The sequence below is a fragment of the Peromyscus californicus genome, unplaced genomic scaffold (assembly GCF_007827085.1).
Source record: "Peromyscus californicus insignis strain IS unplaced genomic scaffold, ASM782708v3 Scaffold_22__1_contigs__length_63687245, whole genome shotgun sequence".
In the NCBI taxonomy this organism is placed as follows: Eukaryota; Metazoa; Chordata; class Mammalia; order Rodentia; family Cricetidae; genus Peromyscus; species Peromyscus californicus.
The window spans coordinates 59,406,115-59,425,272 of record NW_026294525.1 but is presented as its reverse complement, the minus strand read 5'-3'; the positions used below and the strand labels follow the sequence as shown (position 1 = coordinate 59,425,272).

The window sequence follows — 19,158 nt, the reverse complement described above, 5'->3', positions numbered from 1 at the left end:
GCCGGACGCGGACTCCCTCCCTCTCTCTCTGTGCTCTCTCTCTGCTCCCGCCATCTTTCTTTCTCTCCAGGCCTGTCTTCCCTCCCTTCTATCCCCTCCTTCTTTCTAATAAAGCTCTTTGTAACTCTGGTAGCCGTGGCCATGGCCCGTGTCTTTTCCATCGGTAACCAGCGCCGCCACCAGCACCGTTTATCATAACCATCAGAGACCATAAACACCACCTACTTATTCATCTGCTAAAACAAGTCTCCTAACAAGATCCTAATACATGAGACCACTTGGTAGCTTATGGATGACTGAGAATCACAGAACATTTCTAAATCGTCTAGTGTTCTCCAAAGTAGACTGGGAAATCTTGAATGCTAAGCAGGTATTGAAAAATCTTCTCTCTAGTTGATTGAACTCTTTATTCAGTGAAGTCATTAAGCAATTCATCCTCTCTAAGTATATGTCCCCTTTGTCCAGGAGTGTCTCAGGGGGTTGCCTTTGCTAACTGTGGAGGTCTCAGTAGAAGGGCACTTCTGTGGGTTCCGGCAGAACATCTCTAGATGACCCCGTTACAGATGGCCTCACTGGGTCACTCATTCCAACCACTTCAAAATCGATTTCCTTCCGTTTTTTCAGTTGTTGTTGTATCTTCCCATTCAGTCTCTTGCTCATAGCCTAGAACTAATGGACAAGGCTTTCTGGTCCTCGCCTTGTCTTTTCCGTTTGCGCTGGCGTTCCAGGGGTAAGGTGGCTAATTTATACATCACAGGAAATAAAACAGCAGTGAATATGGCTGACCCCAGACATGTATAAAGAACGATGGGAAGTTCTGGGTAGTGTCCTTGAAGAATTCCGATTACTGCAGGAATCGCCATATCTCCCAGAGCAGCACCAATTACAAAGAATGCTGCGGACTTCCCACTTATGCTGGTGTATTGCTCGATCCAGGAAACGCCACTGGGAAACGTGGTTGCCATGGAGGCTCCGTACACAGAAGTTGCGATCCAGAGACAAAGAGGGCTCTTGTCAAAAAGGACCAGGAAGAAAGACGAGGTCAGGCTGCCAATGTTACTCAACACGATCATGGTTCCAGGCTGTAAGAATGTTGCAAAGAAGATGGCCAGGCCCCTGCAGGCTGCAAAGGTCCCCCAGAAGACGGAGTTCAAGCCGGCTGCTTCACTTTCTTCCATGCCAACATGGGTGGTGGCAAATGAGAAAACATAAGAGCCAAATGTTATCTCAGCTCCAACATAAAAGAAAAAGAAGAAGAAGAGGAGACAGAGCAGGGCCCTGTGATATTTAGCTCTTCGAGCTCCCTCAGCGGTTGCCGTGGATTTTTTCTGCCTCGAGCGTTTCTTACAAAACAGACCAAACAGAAAGACAGAAACTACTAAAATGTAGGTGCCGATGGAAGCATAGGCCCACAGCAGGTTCATGTCCTCAGGTGCTGCAAACAGAGAGTCTGAGGTGGCTTCAGAGGATCGGTTCAGCATCAGAGGGACAAAGTCTGTCTCTGTGTGGTTCTGAGTGGATGCTGTCGTACCCCAGGCCAGTTTAGCCAGCAGGGGAGCCAGGACAGCACCCAAGGCGAAACTGAAGTGCAAGGCCTGCATGTGTGGGGCTCCTTTGTCCCCCCAAAGAGCCAAGATGAGGACATTTGCACCTGCCAATGAAACATGGGGAATGGTCAAAGTTAAACTGTCACTTCGTGCAGGGAAAACCAAATTGGCATTTACCAGGATAAAGAAGCTGAGCCCGTGTCATAAGGCAGAAAACCTGCGCCATTCTAAGTAACCCGACATTGGCCCCAAGTGATTCTGATCAAGGAACTGACCCATGAACACCAGAAAACTGTGTTGTAATATCTCAGCCTCATACATGGAGTGCTACAAGCCAGTGAAGCACCACCTCCCTGGAGCCAGGCACGCTAACAAAGGGCTGTTATAAACAATTCTGACATCACATGGGGGAGTAAGACTATAGACCTATTCATTGCAAGTGTTTGAAATGTATGTGTTTACTAGGCACAATTTTATCATCAGATAGAGGCCAAATGACAAAGGTTTCTGGCAACCACTTGAAAATTGTGGGGGACATAATAAATATAAAACATTCCATCAGGAACCCAAGTGCTCTAGACTTAGATGTTTTTCAGTTATAGGAAACAGGCACACCTTTCAGAATCCACACAATACTGTCTGAACACTGGCAAGGGGAAAACCATAAGCATCCAACCTTTGGCTATTTTATTTTAACCAGTTACTTTGAAATAAGCATATAATTCTTTGTAACTTTGCAACCAAATGAAACCTGAGTTATAAAATATTACATGATGTATCAGATAACATTAGACCATCAAGGGATGTTCCAGCCAGGGAAGCAGATCAGTGCCTTGCTGGCTTTCATCAGAGAAGCTTCCTGCAGGAGGTGGGGGGGGGGGGGCCGAAAACACAGTGACCCACAACCAGTGACCACATACACAGAGACAGACAGACAGAATGACCAACCTTAGAACCCTTAGCTCTAGATGGTCTCCATCAGATCCCTCCCCTCAGAGCTCAGAAACCCAGCTGAAGAGGAGGCAGAAAGAGTATAAAAGCCCGAGGGAATGGAGGAAACCAAGAAAACAAGGCCCTCTAAATCAACATGAGCAAAGCACATATGAACTCAGAGCGACTGAGGCAACATGCACAGGGCCTGCACACATCTGCACCAGGTCCTTTTCATATATATTATGGCTTCCAGTTTAGTGTAGTTATGGGATTCTTGAGTGTGTGAATGAGTAGGCCTCTGCTTCTTGTGCCTTCTCGTGGGCTCTTTTCCTTCTGTTGGTTTGTTTTGTCAAATTCTGATATGTAGGTTTTTCACTTAACATTATTATATTATATTATATTATATTATATTATATTATATTATATTATATTATATTATATTATATTATTATATTATATTATATTATATTATATTACATTGCATTATATTACATTGCATTATATTACATTGCATTATATTATATTATATTATATTATATTATATTATATTATATTATATTATATTATATTATTATTATATTATATTAATTATATTATGTCTTATTTTATCCCTTAGGAGCCTGTTCTTCTCTAATGGGAGACAGAAGGGAGTGGATCTAGATGACAGAGGTGGTAGGGAGGAACTGGGAGGAGGAGAGAGGAAAAATTGTAATCAGGATGTATTATGTGAGGAAAAAATCTGTTTTCAAAAAAAGGAAGAAGAAAGAATATCAAGGGAGAGCTAGACAGCAGGAACTGAAGGAAAGTTCATATCCTGTGTGGTATTTTGTACATTTTAAAATAGATATTGACAAATGAAAAGCTATACCTTTGGAGATTTAGAACTTCTGAAACAAATTAACAGGAAAGAAAGAAAGCAGCACAGAGTTTCTCTTAGCTCAGAAAACAGGGTGTATTTAACTGTATGTCTGCGTCTATGCTTTCTTAGCCAGATGATGCTTGTTCTAAACCATCTACTCCTCCCTCCTGCTTTACAATGATAAAATGTAACCCCTAATGCACACCCATTTCACCCAAACTACAACCACAGAAGGGCCTTTCCCAGGGCTGCTCCTGCAAATCAGTCTCTCGCAGAACAAAGCGTTACGTCCAATTATATAGTTGGCTGTTCAAAATCACTGCATCATCAGCACCAAGTGCAGCTGCTACAAGGGTGTTCTGTCTGAGTGACCCCACAACCAAGTCAGCACATCTGTGTCATTACAAAAGTATGCACGGGACAGTTGATATCATCTGCTGTACTTTTCCAGGAGAGTTCCCGCCCCTACATACCACACTGCAGGCTTCACCCACCTGTATCCACAACGCCCACGGAAGCCCCAAAGACAGACATGGTGATAATCAATATGAGTGCTGTCTTGCAGAACGGGATGAGATAAAGGCCCACCGTCGTTGCCACCATTGACAGCCCTGGGAAGAAAGGTAAGAAATCCAGCTGTGGGAGCTGGGAACACAGCTCAGCAGTAAAATGCATGCTTGTCTAGCAGGCATGAGCCCTGGGTTTGATCCCCACTGCAGAAATAAACCTTAATATTAAAAAATGAAAATGAGCTATAAAAAAAACTGTATCCCTCGGGATCATCAAACCTCTAAGAATACAAAAGTAAGATTGAATTAACACTGAGAGTAACAGCTTCTAGAGTGGCTATACAAAATCATGTAAATTCTATAAGGCTTTTGTAACTTAGGACCTAAGCCGGCTTACAGTACTATTAGCAATCATAATAAATTATACAGCAATGCAAAGTTTTATAGCAAAGGAGACAGGCCAGAAATCATTTACTTTCTGTCGCACATTTAAGAAACTAGAGAATTTTTGATGTGGGCTAACAATGCTTTCAGTAAAGAAGAGCCGGTTTTTTTATTCATTAGCAATAACTTATTTTCCTTGCTTTGTGTCTTATAATTCATGTAAATTCCTCTTAATTGTGTCAATTTATTAGAAATATTATGTTAAGAGCTTTGCCGTCTTTTCAGGGGATGGAAAGGACAGTCTGGATTCCTCAGTGACACACAAAAGCATAGTCTACATCATTTCACTCACTGTCCCCTGCCCTTCATGTTCAATCCAAATCCACAGAGCCTGGCTGGGTTCCAGGAGTCATTCTGACCCCTGTGACCCAGAAGCCCTGCCCTACCCCCAGATAAACAGAGCTTCATGGTCAGCCAGTGTGTGAGTCTGGAGCAGAGCTACATTACGGTAAAGGTCAGTGCTGCTCAGGGTTGCCGATCAAGTTCCCAGAGGGATCAGCCCAGACTCTTCCAGCTGCCAAGGTTAGAGAATGAGTCTAGAAGCCCAGCAGCCAGAAAAGACACCCGAGATCTGGCCACTTCAGTTGTCCAGCATCTGCAGACTGTGCTTTCCACACAGAGAGCCAAAGGGCAGAGCCAGGACAGGCACAGAACAGCAAAGGTGGTGTTTACTCACCCAAAAGAAAGAACTGATTCATGTGGTCAAAGAGAATCCCGCCAATCATGGTACCGCACAAGAACCCAGAGGCACGGCCCACAAATATCAGAGACAGGCTGCTGATGTTTCTGTTCACATTTGCTGCCAGGTCTTGAAACGTGGGTCCCAGGATAGCAACACTCATTCCCTAGAATTGAAAAAGACGAAAGCTTTTGATATACAATAATTAAAGTCATGTCTAAAAAGAGTGGTAACAGATTGTTCAACTGTAAAAAGAGGGGGTGATGTAAGACAGTGGGTTACTTTTATGTAATGTTGGATTTTCCTTTCTAGTTATTATATAGTCCACACATTTTTTCTGAGTATATATTTCCAAACTAGGAAAAGGTAAAAACAATGGAATGTAGTATATAAAAATATTTTGCCAGGTAGCAGTAGTAAACACCTTTAATCCCAGCACTTGGGAGGCAGAGGCTGGCAGATCTCTGTGTTTGAGGCCAGCCTGGTCTACAGAGAGTTCTAGGACAGCCAGGGCTACACAGAGAGACACTGTCTCTAAAAAAATATAAAATAAAATATTTTTGAAGGAAAATCACTACACATGATTGTAGTGTGTGTGTGTGTGTGTGTGTGTGTGTGTGTGTGTGTGTTTAAAAACAAACGGTTTTGCTTAGTAAGATGCAATTTGGCTTTTGCTAAGGAAGTCACACACCTGAGGTCAGGCTATGGAAATGTGTTCACTGTGAGCTAATCATCTCAGTTTTCCATGAGATAGTTCTGACACAGTCACCAATTTTTACTGGATGGTTTGATATTAGGTAGTATGTTTTTCTAAACAATTCCCATAGATTATACAGCATGCCACAGTAAGTGTTTACACACATATTCTGTATATGCAGCTGTTTGTTATTCAAGTGTTATGATTTACATTGCTCACGTGTCGGTTCTGCCCATTTTGAACAGTCTTCCTGACTCCCCCATCGGATGCCAGGGTTGGCTGAGCCCTCTGCAGCCGACTCCATGCTGTGGGGCCACCTGCATATCCCCATCTTCGTCATCTGACTCACTGTCAGCATCTAAATCCTCCTCACGGCCTCCCTTCCCTTTGAGGGTCTTCTATGGATAGACCATGACTTTGGGAATTTCTGAAGTTTCTGGTTCTTTATTAAACACAAGGGCAATAGCTTCTGTCTTTCCACATTTAGCACACTTCAAGATCACAGGCACGTGCTTCCCACAGTATGTGTAAAAGTTCTTCACTGTCTTTGGTACACATTTGACACACTTCTTAGGCTTCGACAGCGGTTTGTATTTGCTGTATTTTATGCACATTAGGAACTTCTTTGCAGTGCTGGCATGCTCCATCACGAAGGTTTGCCTTAGTTTTCTTTTATCAAACCAGTCATTTTTTGAAGGTGAACGTATTCTGGTGCTTCTGAGACCTGGATTGAGCCTCGGTGCCTTTCTGGGAACTCACCACTAAATCACAAGGACCTCAAGTCACTGCAGCCTTTACTTTACAGCCAAGGGGAAGGTTCCAGCCACAGGTTGAGACTATCGGCCAGGTTGAGTAGGTTTTGTATAGTTTCAAATGTACTTTGTGCAGTTGTTAAGAATTAAACTTAACAAGATAATTCTTCACCCTGGCATCATGGCACAGGTTTATAAACCTTGCACCTCAGAAGCCTGAAACAAGAGAGTAGAGAATTCAGGACCCCCCTGGGCTAGCCTGAGCTCAGGGTTAGCCTGAGTAATCCAGTGAGACATTGCCTCCAGATTGAAAACAACAGGGGTCAGTGGGTAGAGAGCTTGCTGCACCAGCATGAGACCTGAGTTAGATCTCCAGATTCACGTTTTAAAAAGCTGGGTGTGATGACACACGCTTGTAATCTCAGAGCTGGGGAAATCAGAGACAGACAGCTCCCTGGGCTCGCTGACCAGACAACCTCATTGATTTCTATGTCAGGTGAGAGACCTTGACTCAAAATATGAGGTGGACAGCACCTGAGAGCAAAGATTAAAAACTAATTAATTCATGAGGAGGCTGGCAGATGGCTCAGAGGTTAAGAGCATTTACTGTCCTTGAAAAGACCCCAGTCTGGTTCCCAGCACCCACACTGGGCAGCCCACAATGACCTAAAACTCCAGCTCTGGAGGAATCTTACACCTCCAGCCTCTTCAGGCACCTGCACTCATGTGTACATACCCACACGAGCACACACATAGATATAATTAAAAAGAACTTAAAAATTAGATTTTAATTAATGCATGAAATGAAAACTACTAAAAAGAAGACATGTACAAGAAAGATAAGATGTGCCTCAGTAAGGGTCATCTCAGAACACAATGGTACTTGTTTTAAGGGGAAAATTCGGCAATTTTTGTACTAAATAAAGTATATGATAAGTTAAAAAATAAGATGAGGAAATAGGGCAAAAACTGAACAGATAAGAACATTGTAGAAGGTTGTAGACATGTGACCATATTTGTTGAGATTGGAAGGGAACTACTTAGAAATTTTTCTAAAATTTGAGCATTAGTGTCTAAAGTACACTGCAAAACTACAATTTCCTTCTTGTTAAAAAAATAAATAAGATTTTCTTATCATGCTGCCTGACTTCTTTTTCTTTTTAATATTAGTACATTAATTCTATGCACTACAGCCTCCTTCCCCTGCCAGCATGGCTGGGTCTTAATAAGATATCGTGGAGGATTTTACTTTAAATTTGAGGCACTTTGCCTAGAAAATGGGGGTTCTCATTATCCCTGTGCCCCAGTGAATCCTTGGCATGTCTCAAAAAGATAATTTTCTTAACAAAACTAGAGAAAGTAAATTAATTGGGCTAATTTGTTATATTAATTACATGGGAAATGCTGCTAAAAATTAAGTAATGCTATAATTTTCAGTTATTTTTGTAGGGGTGTGTTATTGTTAATGTGTCTCAGAAATTATGTAACATTCATAAAAATACAAGTTCTAGTAGAGCATCAATCCTAATTGTTATGTGTAAGTATCATATTCAAGAGTCAGGCAGAGTGGTCCTGCCTGGAGTCCTAGATAATCAGGAAGCTGGCAGGAGAGTCAATGCAGAGCATGAGTTTTGGTCAACATGGGCAACACAACAAGATCCACCGCATAGAAGTTGTAGGTCATCAACATAAACAACTTTTCTTGCTGAGTGCATCACTATTTTATGGTCTCCGACCATGACCACTTTTAGTCTTGTCACTTACAGTTCAATGTTTGAGGGGTCTTTACCAAGCCACTCTCAATTTGGCATTCAAGGGCACTCATGGCAGAGACTCCGACAAGAACAGGATTCTGTAACTTTAAGATCGTTCCATTGGGCTGGGTAGGAATTCTCAGACGTCTGATGAAGAAACCAGTGGCTTATAAACATCAAGCTGATGTTTAACCCAGCAGCAAACACAATAAGAATTAAGTACCAAGGAAATGACTTGCAGATTTTCATGTTAAGTAGCCAGCGGTAAAATTATTAAACTATGTGGTTTGAATGAGCTCCACAAGATTGATCCAAGTTTAATGATCTACCATAGTCTATTTAATGAACAATTCTAGGCACCTGAAGTGGGAGAGCAAAACTGGTGTTTAAGGGATGGAAATCCATGGCCAATCGTGCGCTTGGCATGTCTGCCTGGTGCTCGCTGTCTTTAAAGCTTGCAACAGCGAAAGCTCTGTACTCTAAGACTCACCATGCAGAGCTGGAATGACCCAGAACATAACCAAGCATCCGTGGATGGATATGAAAGGAGGCTCCTAACCAATGTTTGGTTTGTCAAACCCTTAAGTTTGGTTGACACAATAAAAGCCTTAAGTGATGTGTTACCAGAAGCTTCATGCTTTAAACCCTCGTGGGTGGATTCGTTCACCTGACGCCCGCAGAGGTTATTTCCAGTATGAGCCTTTCCCATACACAAAGGCTGGAGCTATGTAGCTGTGATAATTAGAGAATTTAATTTTCATAAACTGGGTGTGATGACACAGGCCTGGAATCTTAGCATCTGGGAGGTGGAGGTAGGAAGACCAAAACTTGAATGTCATTGTTGGCTACACAGTGGATGTGAGGCCAACCTGGGCTACGTGACATCCTGCCCCAGAAGAAAAGGATGCTTTCCCATGGAGCGCTCACAGAGAGCTCTCCAGCAACAGCAGTGCTTGTTTCTCTGCACAGTGGCATTAGGGCACACGTGTGAACCAGCTAGAGGGCACAGTCCCGGGTGTTACCAAATGATGGCAACTATGTCCACTCCCACTGGAGAGCATAGACTAAACCCTGTGAGTAGTCACTTCAAGGGTGTATCCTGGGACTGGAAAGATTCAGTGGGTAAGTGCTTGCTGCCCTTGCAGAGGACCCAGGTTCAGTTCCCAGCACCCACACGAGATGGCTCATTATCTCCCGTTACTCAGTTCCAGGAGAGCTGACACCCTCTTCTGGACTCCATGAACACCTGCACACACATGGTATACATAAATTCATACAGGCATACCCATACAACATGAGTGATATCTTTTTTAAAAGGGCTGCACCCTTACTGATAGAAACTCACATATCTTGCACTCTCATAAACTATAACACTACTCAGTAGTCATGGCTTTAAGGGATTCCACCAAAGTATATTTTGTCTAGGGTGAAAAAAGCCCATTACACCCACTAACTGATGCTAGCCAGGATTTCCATGATCTAGAGTCTGGAGAATGGGGTTTTTAGAAACACCACCATAAACTTACGACCCTTCACTCTTGGAAGAGGCCATTCCAGGTTTGGTTTTGTTTTGTTTTGTTTTATTTTGTTTCTTTCTCTGCAGCAAAAACTTCTGGGCCTTCAGTCTTGTATCTGTATCTCTTAACTGGAATGGACTGCTCCTGTCTGCTCTAATTGTGCCTGTGCAGGAGACCTTAGGAAAAGCTGGTCAGGGACATTTCTCCCCAGAAAGTAGACACCATTATAATTATGGGTCACTTCTCTAAGATCACATGGTGGGACCTTCTCTATCATCACACAAGCCTTGTTACTTTTCCTTTCTAATACCTGGTGTCCCAATCCCTCCCCTTTCCTCTGAGGGAAATATTTGGGACCATAATGTTCAGATACAGGAAAAGCTAACGCTGTAGCAAGAAACCAGAGCAATGATGGTGTTGTGGGCTAGGTGCTCCCAGTCAGGAAGCACATTACTATTGCCAGTGCTGTTCCAGGTGTCCAGTGACTCATCATCACACTCCAGAGGATGGAAGGCTCTCCTGGCCGTGCTAGACAGCTCCACCCCTTGCTTCCTACACTCCCTGGTAATGACAATATTAGCTTTTCAACTAATAACCTAGTCACTAGCTGATGTTTCTAACAGGGATACTGGGCGTTTGGTCTCTGTAGTCTCAGGGCACTGGTATGTCATTTGAGGTGAACACTTAGTTAGGGGAAAGATGACTCTTACAGCCAATCAGATGCTCCAGGGGTTCAGAGGAGTGAGAAGCTGCTCTGAAAGGTGAGTGGGAACATTAATATTTCACATAAATTAGTGGAACAAACTTATTGTTATAGCCTTCCTCTCTCCACGTTGGGTCTAGGGTATGGTGATGGAGAAAACAACGTTCTTCCTAACTCCTTTCGTTTGCTTTACTGCTGGACAGTGTGGCTCTAATGAAAGGATGCCTGAGGGGCTGGGGCTCTTAGCTCAGGGGAAGATGAGGAGGTCCAGGTTTCAACCCAGCATCCCATGAAGATACTGCTGTTTCTCTGGACATGCTCCTGCACACATTAAGGAAACTTCCCAGGGGAAAGGAAGGGCCACGTGATGTATTCATGGGAACAGCCAGCACTTGGTCTGCAAGCACCCAGATTGGTGGATGCCAAGCCTGCCATATCAAGGCTTTCGAGCGATTATATTAACTGGTTGTCTAAGTTCATATGGCTCCTGTTACCAGACCAACGGAGAAAATGGAGACCTCTCGGTCACCACCGTGAAGAACAGCAAGGAGCTGATTTGGTCCCTGACAGTGATTCTCTACGGTCTACTCTCAGCCCACTCAATAATGAGGCTTTTTCTTTCTGGTGAGCCATGTTCCCTTACTGAGAACTTTCTACAGCTCCTCCTGCTTGAGATGGATTTGGGACAGAGGAGCTGTCAAAGGTGACAAAAGAATTTAATGTTTGTGCAGAAAAAAAGAATATCAAAAAGTACATTTTTCTCCCCACAAATGCTAGTCAATTGTTAAGTGCGTCTCTAAAGACAAGTTACAGCCACTGTGGCATTCTGTCTCTATGTCAGAATCAGAAGAGCATTGGCTCCGTGTTGACGGCTCTTACTTGTGTGCTTTTGGCAAGTAAATTAAAGGAATTTGGAGTCGTCTGTTGTCATACAAGAGAGATTTCTGATGCTGTGTCTAGATTTTTCAGGATCAGAGAGACAGCTCAGCAGGGAAAGGCAAGTGCTACTAACCCTGACAGTCTGAATTCCGCCCCAGGGAACCTACACAGTGGAAGGAGTGAACGGACTCCCAAGGATGACCTCTGACCTCCACACACACACCATGCTGCAAACACACACACAAAACATATTGTAAACTGTATTCTAAAACCATGCATTTTGGATGCCTTTCCTGAGGGTTTCCCTGAAGGGTGAGTTATATAGGGGACCCTGTCTCTCAGAAGCAATGGAATGTTGCTTGCTAGAGGAGCATCCTTAGACCTTTGCTCCCGCATGTGCAGGGCTCGGTATGGACAGGAGCGACTAATACTGTGGGGCTGGCCTTTGCCTTCTGTGTTCTCCTTGCAGAACTGTTTAGTTTCCTACCCCCGGAATGTGGGTCAGCAGCAGGATGCCGGACAGTGCTGCAGCGAGCTTACGCTAGATTTGGAGACTTTGAAAACACTTAAGGTTTTCAAACCACAAGAACAGTGGAAGAAGCAGATGCTGAAGCCAAAAACCAAGAAAGTGGAGTCCACATGGAAGTCAGAACTCCACAGCCAATCTTAAAATGGTCCCAAGGGTGATGTCATATGGACCAGATGGAGAGAGAACACTGCACAGATATCAGCAATGTCTGCAGTAGAACACCCGTGAACAGCTTCCTCATGCTTTTCGAGAAGGTTTGGAAGATCTACACATCAAAGATGATAACTCTTGGTTAGTGAATTAGTTCTTGGTTTGGAAGTTTTTAGCTTTGGGGATGGGTATATAGTTCAATTGGTAGAGCACTTGCCTAGCTTTTCGTAAAGGCCTGACTTCATCCATAGTTCACAAACTGAACACGCTGGCACACAGCTATTATCCCAGCACCTCAGGAGTTCAAGGTCATTATCAGTTACAGAATTAGTTCAGGACCAGCCTGGTACAGAGGTTTTGTCAAAAAGACAAGAGGAGGAGGGAGAAGGGAAAGAAAGGAAGAAAATTCTCTTTTAGCTTTTTATTAAGGCAGGAAACATGAAACGTAATTTCTTTAGACTTTTCTTTGGTCATCAAGGGATCACAAAAGGACAAAAGAAGTCAATTTATAAGAAGTTTTTCTCCCTCTGGAAGATAAACTTAACACTAAGGTATCAAACTTTACAAATCCTTGGTAATTTTTTGAACAGTGTTATTTTCAAGGAATCAATCAAGTGCCTGTTAATTTAAAAAAATTGTTTTATTTCTTAATTAGGTGTATGTATGTGCTGTGGAGGGGGGATGTGCAGGTGCCCACAGAGGACAAACGGATCAGACCCCATAGCTAGAGGTACTGGTGGTTGTGAAGAGCCTGACCTGGACGCTAGGAAACAAACTGTGGCCCCCTGTAAAAGCTGTGCACCATAGCATCTCTGCGGCACCTAGTTACTGATTTTACAGTGCATTTTTACAGTAGTTTGGGGATCTTGCCATGGAAGATACTAACACAGCCCATAAAAAAAAAGTGTAGTATGCAGAGTACATTTTGACTTTTTAAAGGTTTTAATTCTGTAGCCATTTTAAAGTGTTGGGCAAACTTCATGAGTGAATGAAAACAGTGAGGTTATTTGCACTTAATTCACAATATTTTGAAAGTATAATCAGATAATACCACAAAGGTGTTGAAATTTGGTAAAACCTAACTGCTAACTTTTGGTTTGCCCTGAAGTTTTAACATTTTTTTTTTTTTATTTTATGCCTTAGTGTGGACCTCAGACTTACTACAGATATCCTCAGCCATGCTTCAGGTCAGTTCGTTTTTTTTTTGTTTGTTTGTTTGTTTGTTTTGTTTTGTTTTGTTTTTCCAAGGTAGGGTTCCTCTGTACAGTTTTGGTGCCTGTCCTGGATCTCGCTCTGTAGACCAGGCTGGCCTCGAACTCACAGAGATCCACCTGGCTCTGCCTCTCAGGTGCTGGAATTAAAGACATGTGCTACCACCGCCCAACTTCAGGCCAGTTCTTAATTACTGGTTGTTCTTAATCCTAATGCATGTAGGACTTCAGACTAAACTCAATGTTGATGGGGCTGTGCTGTCTGTGGAACTTACTAAGTTAGCAATTTTCTTCAGGAAAGCAAAGGATTTGTTTTGTTTTTTAGGTAGAGTCCCATGGAGCTCAGACTAGTCTCAGACTTCATATGTAGCTGAGATGACGCTAAATCCCTGATAATCTGCCTCCCTTTCTAAGTGTTGAGATTATAGGAATGTGCCACCATGCCAAAGTTGGATGTTTCTTTACATCAGGCAATCTTTTTTTTCTCCCCACCTGAGACAGGGTTTCTTTGTGTAGCCTTGTCTGTCCTGGAACTCATTCTGTAGACCACACTAGCTTCAAACTCAGAGATCTGTCTGCCACCCCATCCCCAGAGCTGGGATTAAAGGTGTGTGCCATTTGGCTATATCAGGCAGTCTTATGTGGGCCTTGATCACCATCCTAACAATTAACCAATGGGAGTCGAATTTTATCGAGCACCTATTGCATGAACTGTATTGTTGATTTTAACCCATTTCAGTTACTCAGCACTATCCTCCTAGTGATCATCATAACTGACTCCCTGGTCCATTGTATCTCCTCAAGACTCATGAATATTTTCATAGACCCACAGGAACTGATGTAACAAAACATGAAGAAAGATGAAAGAACTAGAAAACTAACCGGTCATTGACATTTGAATTCCACAAATGGAGGAAACAGCCATTCACGTGAAAAGCTACCTCCTTGGTTAGGACACAGTAACCTACCTTAACATATCAACAAACTGCAAGCTGAGAGAATATTCTGGAAAAGAGCCTGAGCAGACAGGCCCTCAGTTCATCAGACTGCTAATACCCAGAAATGGGCAAAGGTTGTACATGAACTGCAATAAAAACGCTCTTCCTGCATGTGACATTTTGTTCTGCCTATAGATACTGACACAGATGTTCCTGCAACTTTCATTTGTATAAAGAACATGCAAAAACAGACTTTCCCAGGCTCTTCTTTTTAATAGGTATAACAAGACCTAAAATCTAAGGAGCTATCTTTTAAAAAAAATTCCTTAGACTCTTAATAAAGTTTCTAATTCATTTACATTTGGAAGCATTTATCTAAATGGTTCTATTATTAATAAAAACTCAGGAGTCAGATATTGGGGTAAAAACATGATAGATCAAGAAAGCATTGGAAGAACAAACAACCGATCCTCTCTCTCTCCACACTTCCCAGATCAAATGATCAGAGAATCTTTCTAAGCCCCTCCCTACTCTTTCCTGTGCCTCTCTATCGTTTTGTAGCCTGGGTCCTCCAAAAATCTCTATGGCAAACTCCAGTCAGCTAGTCCTTGACTCTGCCCCCGATTCAAGGTTAACTATATTAAGATTCTCAGAGTGTCACAGTACGATCAAATATCCCGAACAACATTTCAAGAACTGTTGGTTCTAAATGCACCACTCTGCTCTTACACAGGCGGCATTGGTCCAGGACTAAGGCTCAGCATGAGCCCAGGTGCACAGCAAGTAGCTGACACAAGAGGAAAAGCACTTCACATCTCCAAGGACTCCCACCCGCCCAGTGAGTGCTCGGAAAAGCACATGCAGGGATTTCTTTCTCCAGCCCCATCAGTACAGTCTAAGAAATGACTGTGGCTCAGAGTCTAGGAGAGAGAGAATGACTCCTCGAGGACTCTGCCTCCCAACTCCCCTGGATCACAATCATGAAGTGATGGGGATGGGGGTGGTTGGCCACAAATACTGAATTGATGAGTAGCTCAAGGGTTTGCAAAAAGCACTCAAGCCTTGAACTTTGCTCGATGAAAATCACTTATGCAATGGAGGAGTTGATTTGAAGAGGGTTGTTGGCCGATTAAGAGGTGTTCTCAGGGCTGGAGAGATGGCTCAGCCGTTAAAGGCTAGGCTCACAACCAAAAATATAAGAGGTGTTCTCAGCTCTGCCACTTAAAAAGTCGTACGATCCAGAAAAGTGATTTTTTTCCTCTTGCCATTATTTCCCCATCCGTAAATTCAACCGATTGGTGTAATTTAGTCAAGCCAGCAGAAAGAGAAGATTCCCCGCAAAGTAGATTTTTCTGTATAATAACTAAGGTTTAGACAGCTGTGGCTACAGACCCGGGCAGCCTCTTTTCTGTCTCCGCAGTACTCAGAGGAGCCTACAAAGATAGGCTGTACCGGAAAACATGTTAGTTTAAATCAACCGTGCTCTTGACAGCGACCCTCCAAGATTAGAATTGTGCTAGCTGGTGAAAGCGAAGCCCGGGAGGACTAACTACAGTGCCTAAGGTAACAGCCCAGCGTGCAGGCAGAGAAGGTGAGAGTCCCGCTGGGAAGGGCAGGTCGCCTGCAGGAGGCTCGCACCCGCACTGGCAGGGACGCAGCCTCAGCTCTCACCAGCCCCAGGAAGGCGGCATACAGGACCGCGGTGGAGAACCAGCGCAGCGCGCTCCTGGCCCGGCCCCTCCGCCGCCGGGAGGCCGCCGCGGCCGGCTCGCTCTCCGCCGGGGTCTCCGCCCGGTGGAGCCGCTGTGCGGCAGCCGCGGGCCCGGCGCTCCCGGTCTTCAGGTCCAGCTCCAGCTCGGCGCCTGCGGAGAGCTCTTGCCGCGGGCGGACGCTCCGGGGCTCTGCGCTCCGGCTCCTCCAGGCTGCGAGGTCCCTCCCGGCACCACCTTCCCCCGGGGACCGCCAGACTCAGGACCTCGGGCGGTTGGACTTCGACCCCGGCCCCGGCTGGCCGCTGAGAACCTTCTCTCTCCATCTTCAAGGATCGCCTGCGGTCGCGTGAGGGAAGCAGGCCTCTGGCCAACCCAGAGCCAGAGTCGGACCGGAAGGCGTGGTGGTTGCCGAGGAAACCGAACGCCGCGCGAGTTGGAGCTGCAACCCGAAGCCTGGCAACAGCCGCTCAAAAGCCTGTGCTGCTAAGCTTGAGGGGACCCGGAGGGGAGGTCGTCCTCACAGGCCGGCAGGCATCCCTGCCCTCTGTCCACTCCTGAGCTCTCCCGGTCTGTTATTCAGCTTTCAGGCTAGGGACACTTGCTGAAGCTCTGGAACAGGCTCCCGGAGCCCTGTCAGTCCTCACCATACTCTGCTGACACCTTAGCCAGGTGTCTGGAGAGCTCGCCCAAGGTCAGTCGCAATCACTGGCCTTGTCAACAGCCAAATAGCTCAAGGCACACGTGTGGGTTCAAAACTGCGGCTTCAAATGTCCATCAGCCCGAATTCCCGCACATGACTGGAGCCTGGCGTTGATTGTCGATTGTCATGATTGCTGAGTAAAGTCATGTGATCTGAGAGGTTGTACCGTTGTCCGGCGGCAGCTTTGCTCTATTTGCTTCACTCAAGCCAACAGTGTGATGTGTTTATCATCTGTCTAAAATCTGTCCGATCCACCGGAAAACCTCCTCGCTCTCTACATCACTGATTACTTATAATGAGAAAACATCGTTTCATAAAATTGTTGGTCAAGAACCAAACAGGAAGGATTTTTTGTTTTTGTTACAAAAACAAAGCAAAACACAACAAAAACCTTATTCTTGTAGATTACCCACTTGCTGACTTCTGTCAAGGGTTGCTTATTATTTGCTGAATCCTAACTACAGAACAAGTCAGTATTTGTTTCATGACACTAAGGAAACAGGAAATTATATAATCTGTGATATCATTTCATCCAATAGATATTTACATGCCAGATTATGCTGGCCATGTAGGCCATTGAGGAAATCAGAAGATAAATCATGACCAACTGTTACTAGTCCTACACAGGATAAAAGAATTTTTAGGGGAAAACAGACAAATTCTAACTTACTCATAAAACCTAACTTGAAAATTATGATTCATACTGTCAGATTTAGTATTGAAAGTTCTCAGTCTTTTATAAATAAACATAAAACTTAAAATTCAGGTTTTCAAAAATCTCTAATTCAGAGTCAGCTGTCTTTTTAAATCCAAAGACAGGAGCTCACCCTCACACTGCATTGCTTCCCTATCCACTCCATAGCTGGGAATTTCTACCATCTTTTGTCTATGCATGTCACAGCTGTGGACCTCCCAGATCATTCCTGGACATCTGTCAGGCACTCCAGCCAGTGGCTTTGGTCTAAGATTCAGTCTTCATGCCACACAACTTTGTTTCCACAGGCTTAACACCAACACTCAAAACATCATCTTTGGCAATGGCTTTACTTTGAGATCTTAAAACCCAGCATTCTCATTTCTTGCTACGATTTCCCATCCCTTTAATTCCTTCTTCGTCATTTCCATTATACCTGCTCTTTGATTTTGGGATCATCCTTTGGTGACTCCATTTCCCCCATCTCCTCTCCCAGTCTGTCAGCTCTGTCTGTCCTTCTCTGTTCCCTCCCTCACTAAAGTTAATGTGGACTCTAGGTCACCGCCATGAACTGTCTCAGTGGTAAACTTACTCTTCTACATGGTGGTGGTTGATAGGTTTTCTGTGCCCTGACAGTCCGTTTCTCTGCTGACGCAGAAAGCCAGACCAAACCAAGTTAAAAAGTAAAAGACCAGGTATATTTGATCCAAACACCTCCCTGGTAAGTCCTCCAGCCTCCAGACAGGGGCGGGGAAGGGGTCAGCGGCAAAATCACAAGGCCGTTCTAAAGGAGGAGGCTTAAATACCCTCTAGGTGCTGGGCCTTGACCTGTCCTCCACAAGCTGGGTTTGTGCCCAATTATAACGCTTTAGGCGGGGATTGTGCAATTGGGGAGCTACTGTTTGGCAGTTTTTCTGAAAGGGCTGGGTTTGGAAAGGGAGGAATGGCCAGATCAAGCAGGAGTGAGCTGGAGATTCCAGTCAGATAGTGGTTTTACCCACAAATTAAATAACTATTGTTTCTTTATCCTTCTGTATGGTGATATTTTATTTGTACTGAAATGTGATTTTATTTGTATGTTAATAAATAAAGTTGCCTGGGGGTCAGAGCTAACAGCAAGCCATAGCAGAAGTTTGGCAGTGGTAGCACAAGCCCTTAATCCCGATCACATGACAGGCAGATCTCTGTGTGTTCAAGGACACCACCAGCATGGAGACACATGCTTTTAATCTCAATACCAACCATAGAAGACCTGGAGGTCTGTATAGATGGGCAGTGATGAGGAGGTTATGTGGTTGGGTTTACAACCAATGAGAAGGCAGAACAAAAAAAAATCAATAAAAAGGACAAACACACAGGAAGTAGCTCTCTTGTGGAGAGGTAGGACAGCAGTGGCAGCGAAGGGTAAGAAAGGGTTTCCTAGCTCTTAACTACTGCTCTGACCTCTTGGCACTTAACTCTGTATTTGGCTCTGTGTTTCTTATTTAACAAGACGGTTACATCTACACTTCTGTTTTTTTAAAAAAAGGTTAAATTTGTTCTCTGACAATTTCACACACGTGTGTAGTGCATTGTGTTTTCTCTCACCCCTCTACCCTCTCATTTTCCTCCTGTCTTTATCACCCTCCCCACAGGTCTCTTTCCACAGGTCTGTTGCTGTGTGGTAAAGAAAGAAGTCATTCCAAGGTGAAATTTTAAGGCCTGTGTGGCAGACAGCAGGAAGCCCCAGTCTCCGACGAACTTCAACCTGAAAAGCTGTACAAAGGCATATTTTTGATTGTTACATAAAGTTGGTTTTTTTGGGGGGGGGGTTTAAAATATTTCCTCATACCACAGTCCTCTTTAATTTTTATGTCTCTAAAGGAAAGCATCACATGTCCTCATGACTAGTCCTTTATTGTGTATCGTTTGCAATACATAATAATTTAAGAGCCTCAGGTGTGCCGGAGGC

The 19,158-nt window shown here is 44.1% G+C and overlaps 1 protein-coding gene across 1 annotated transcript; it reads right to left on the bottom strand.

Annotated features, from left to right (window-relative positions):
- Nucleotides 1-392: 392 nt before the first annotated feature.
- On the bottom strand, nt 393-16,064 carry LOC128118661 (sodium-dependent glucose transporter 1A-like). The gene is given in 5 exon segments (XM_052751445.1): nt 393-663; nt 666-1,651; nt 3,834-3,950; nt 4,969-5,137; nt 15,740-16,064. Coding segments are annotated over 4 exon segments (1,428 nt in total). The 5' UTR covers nt 5,135-5,137; nt 15,740-16,064; the 3' UTR covers nt 393-504.
- Nucleotides 16,065-19,158: the final 3,094 nt, after the last annotated feature.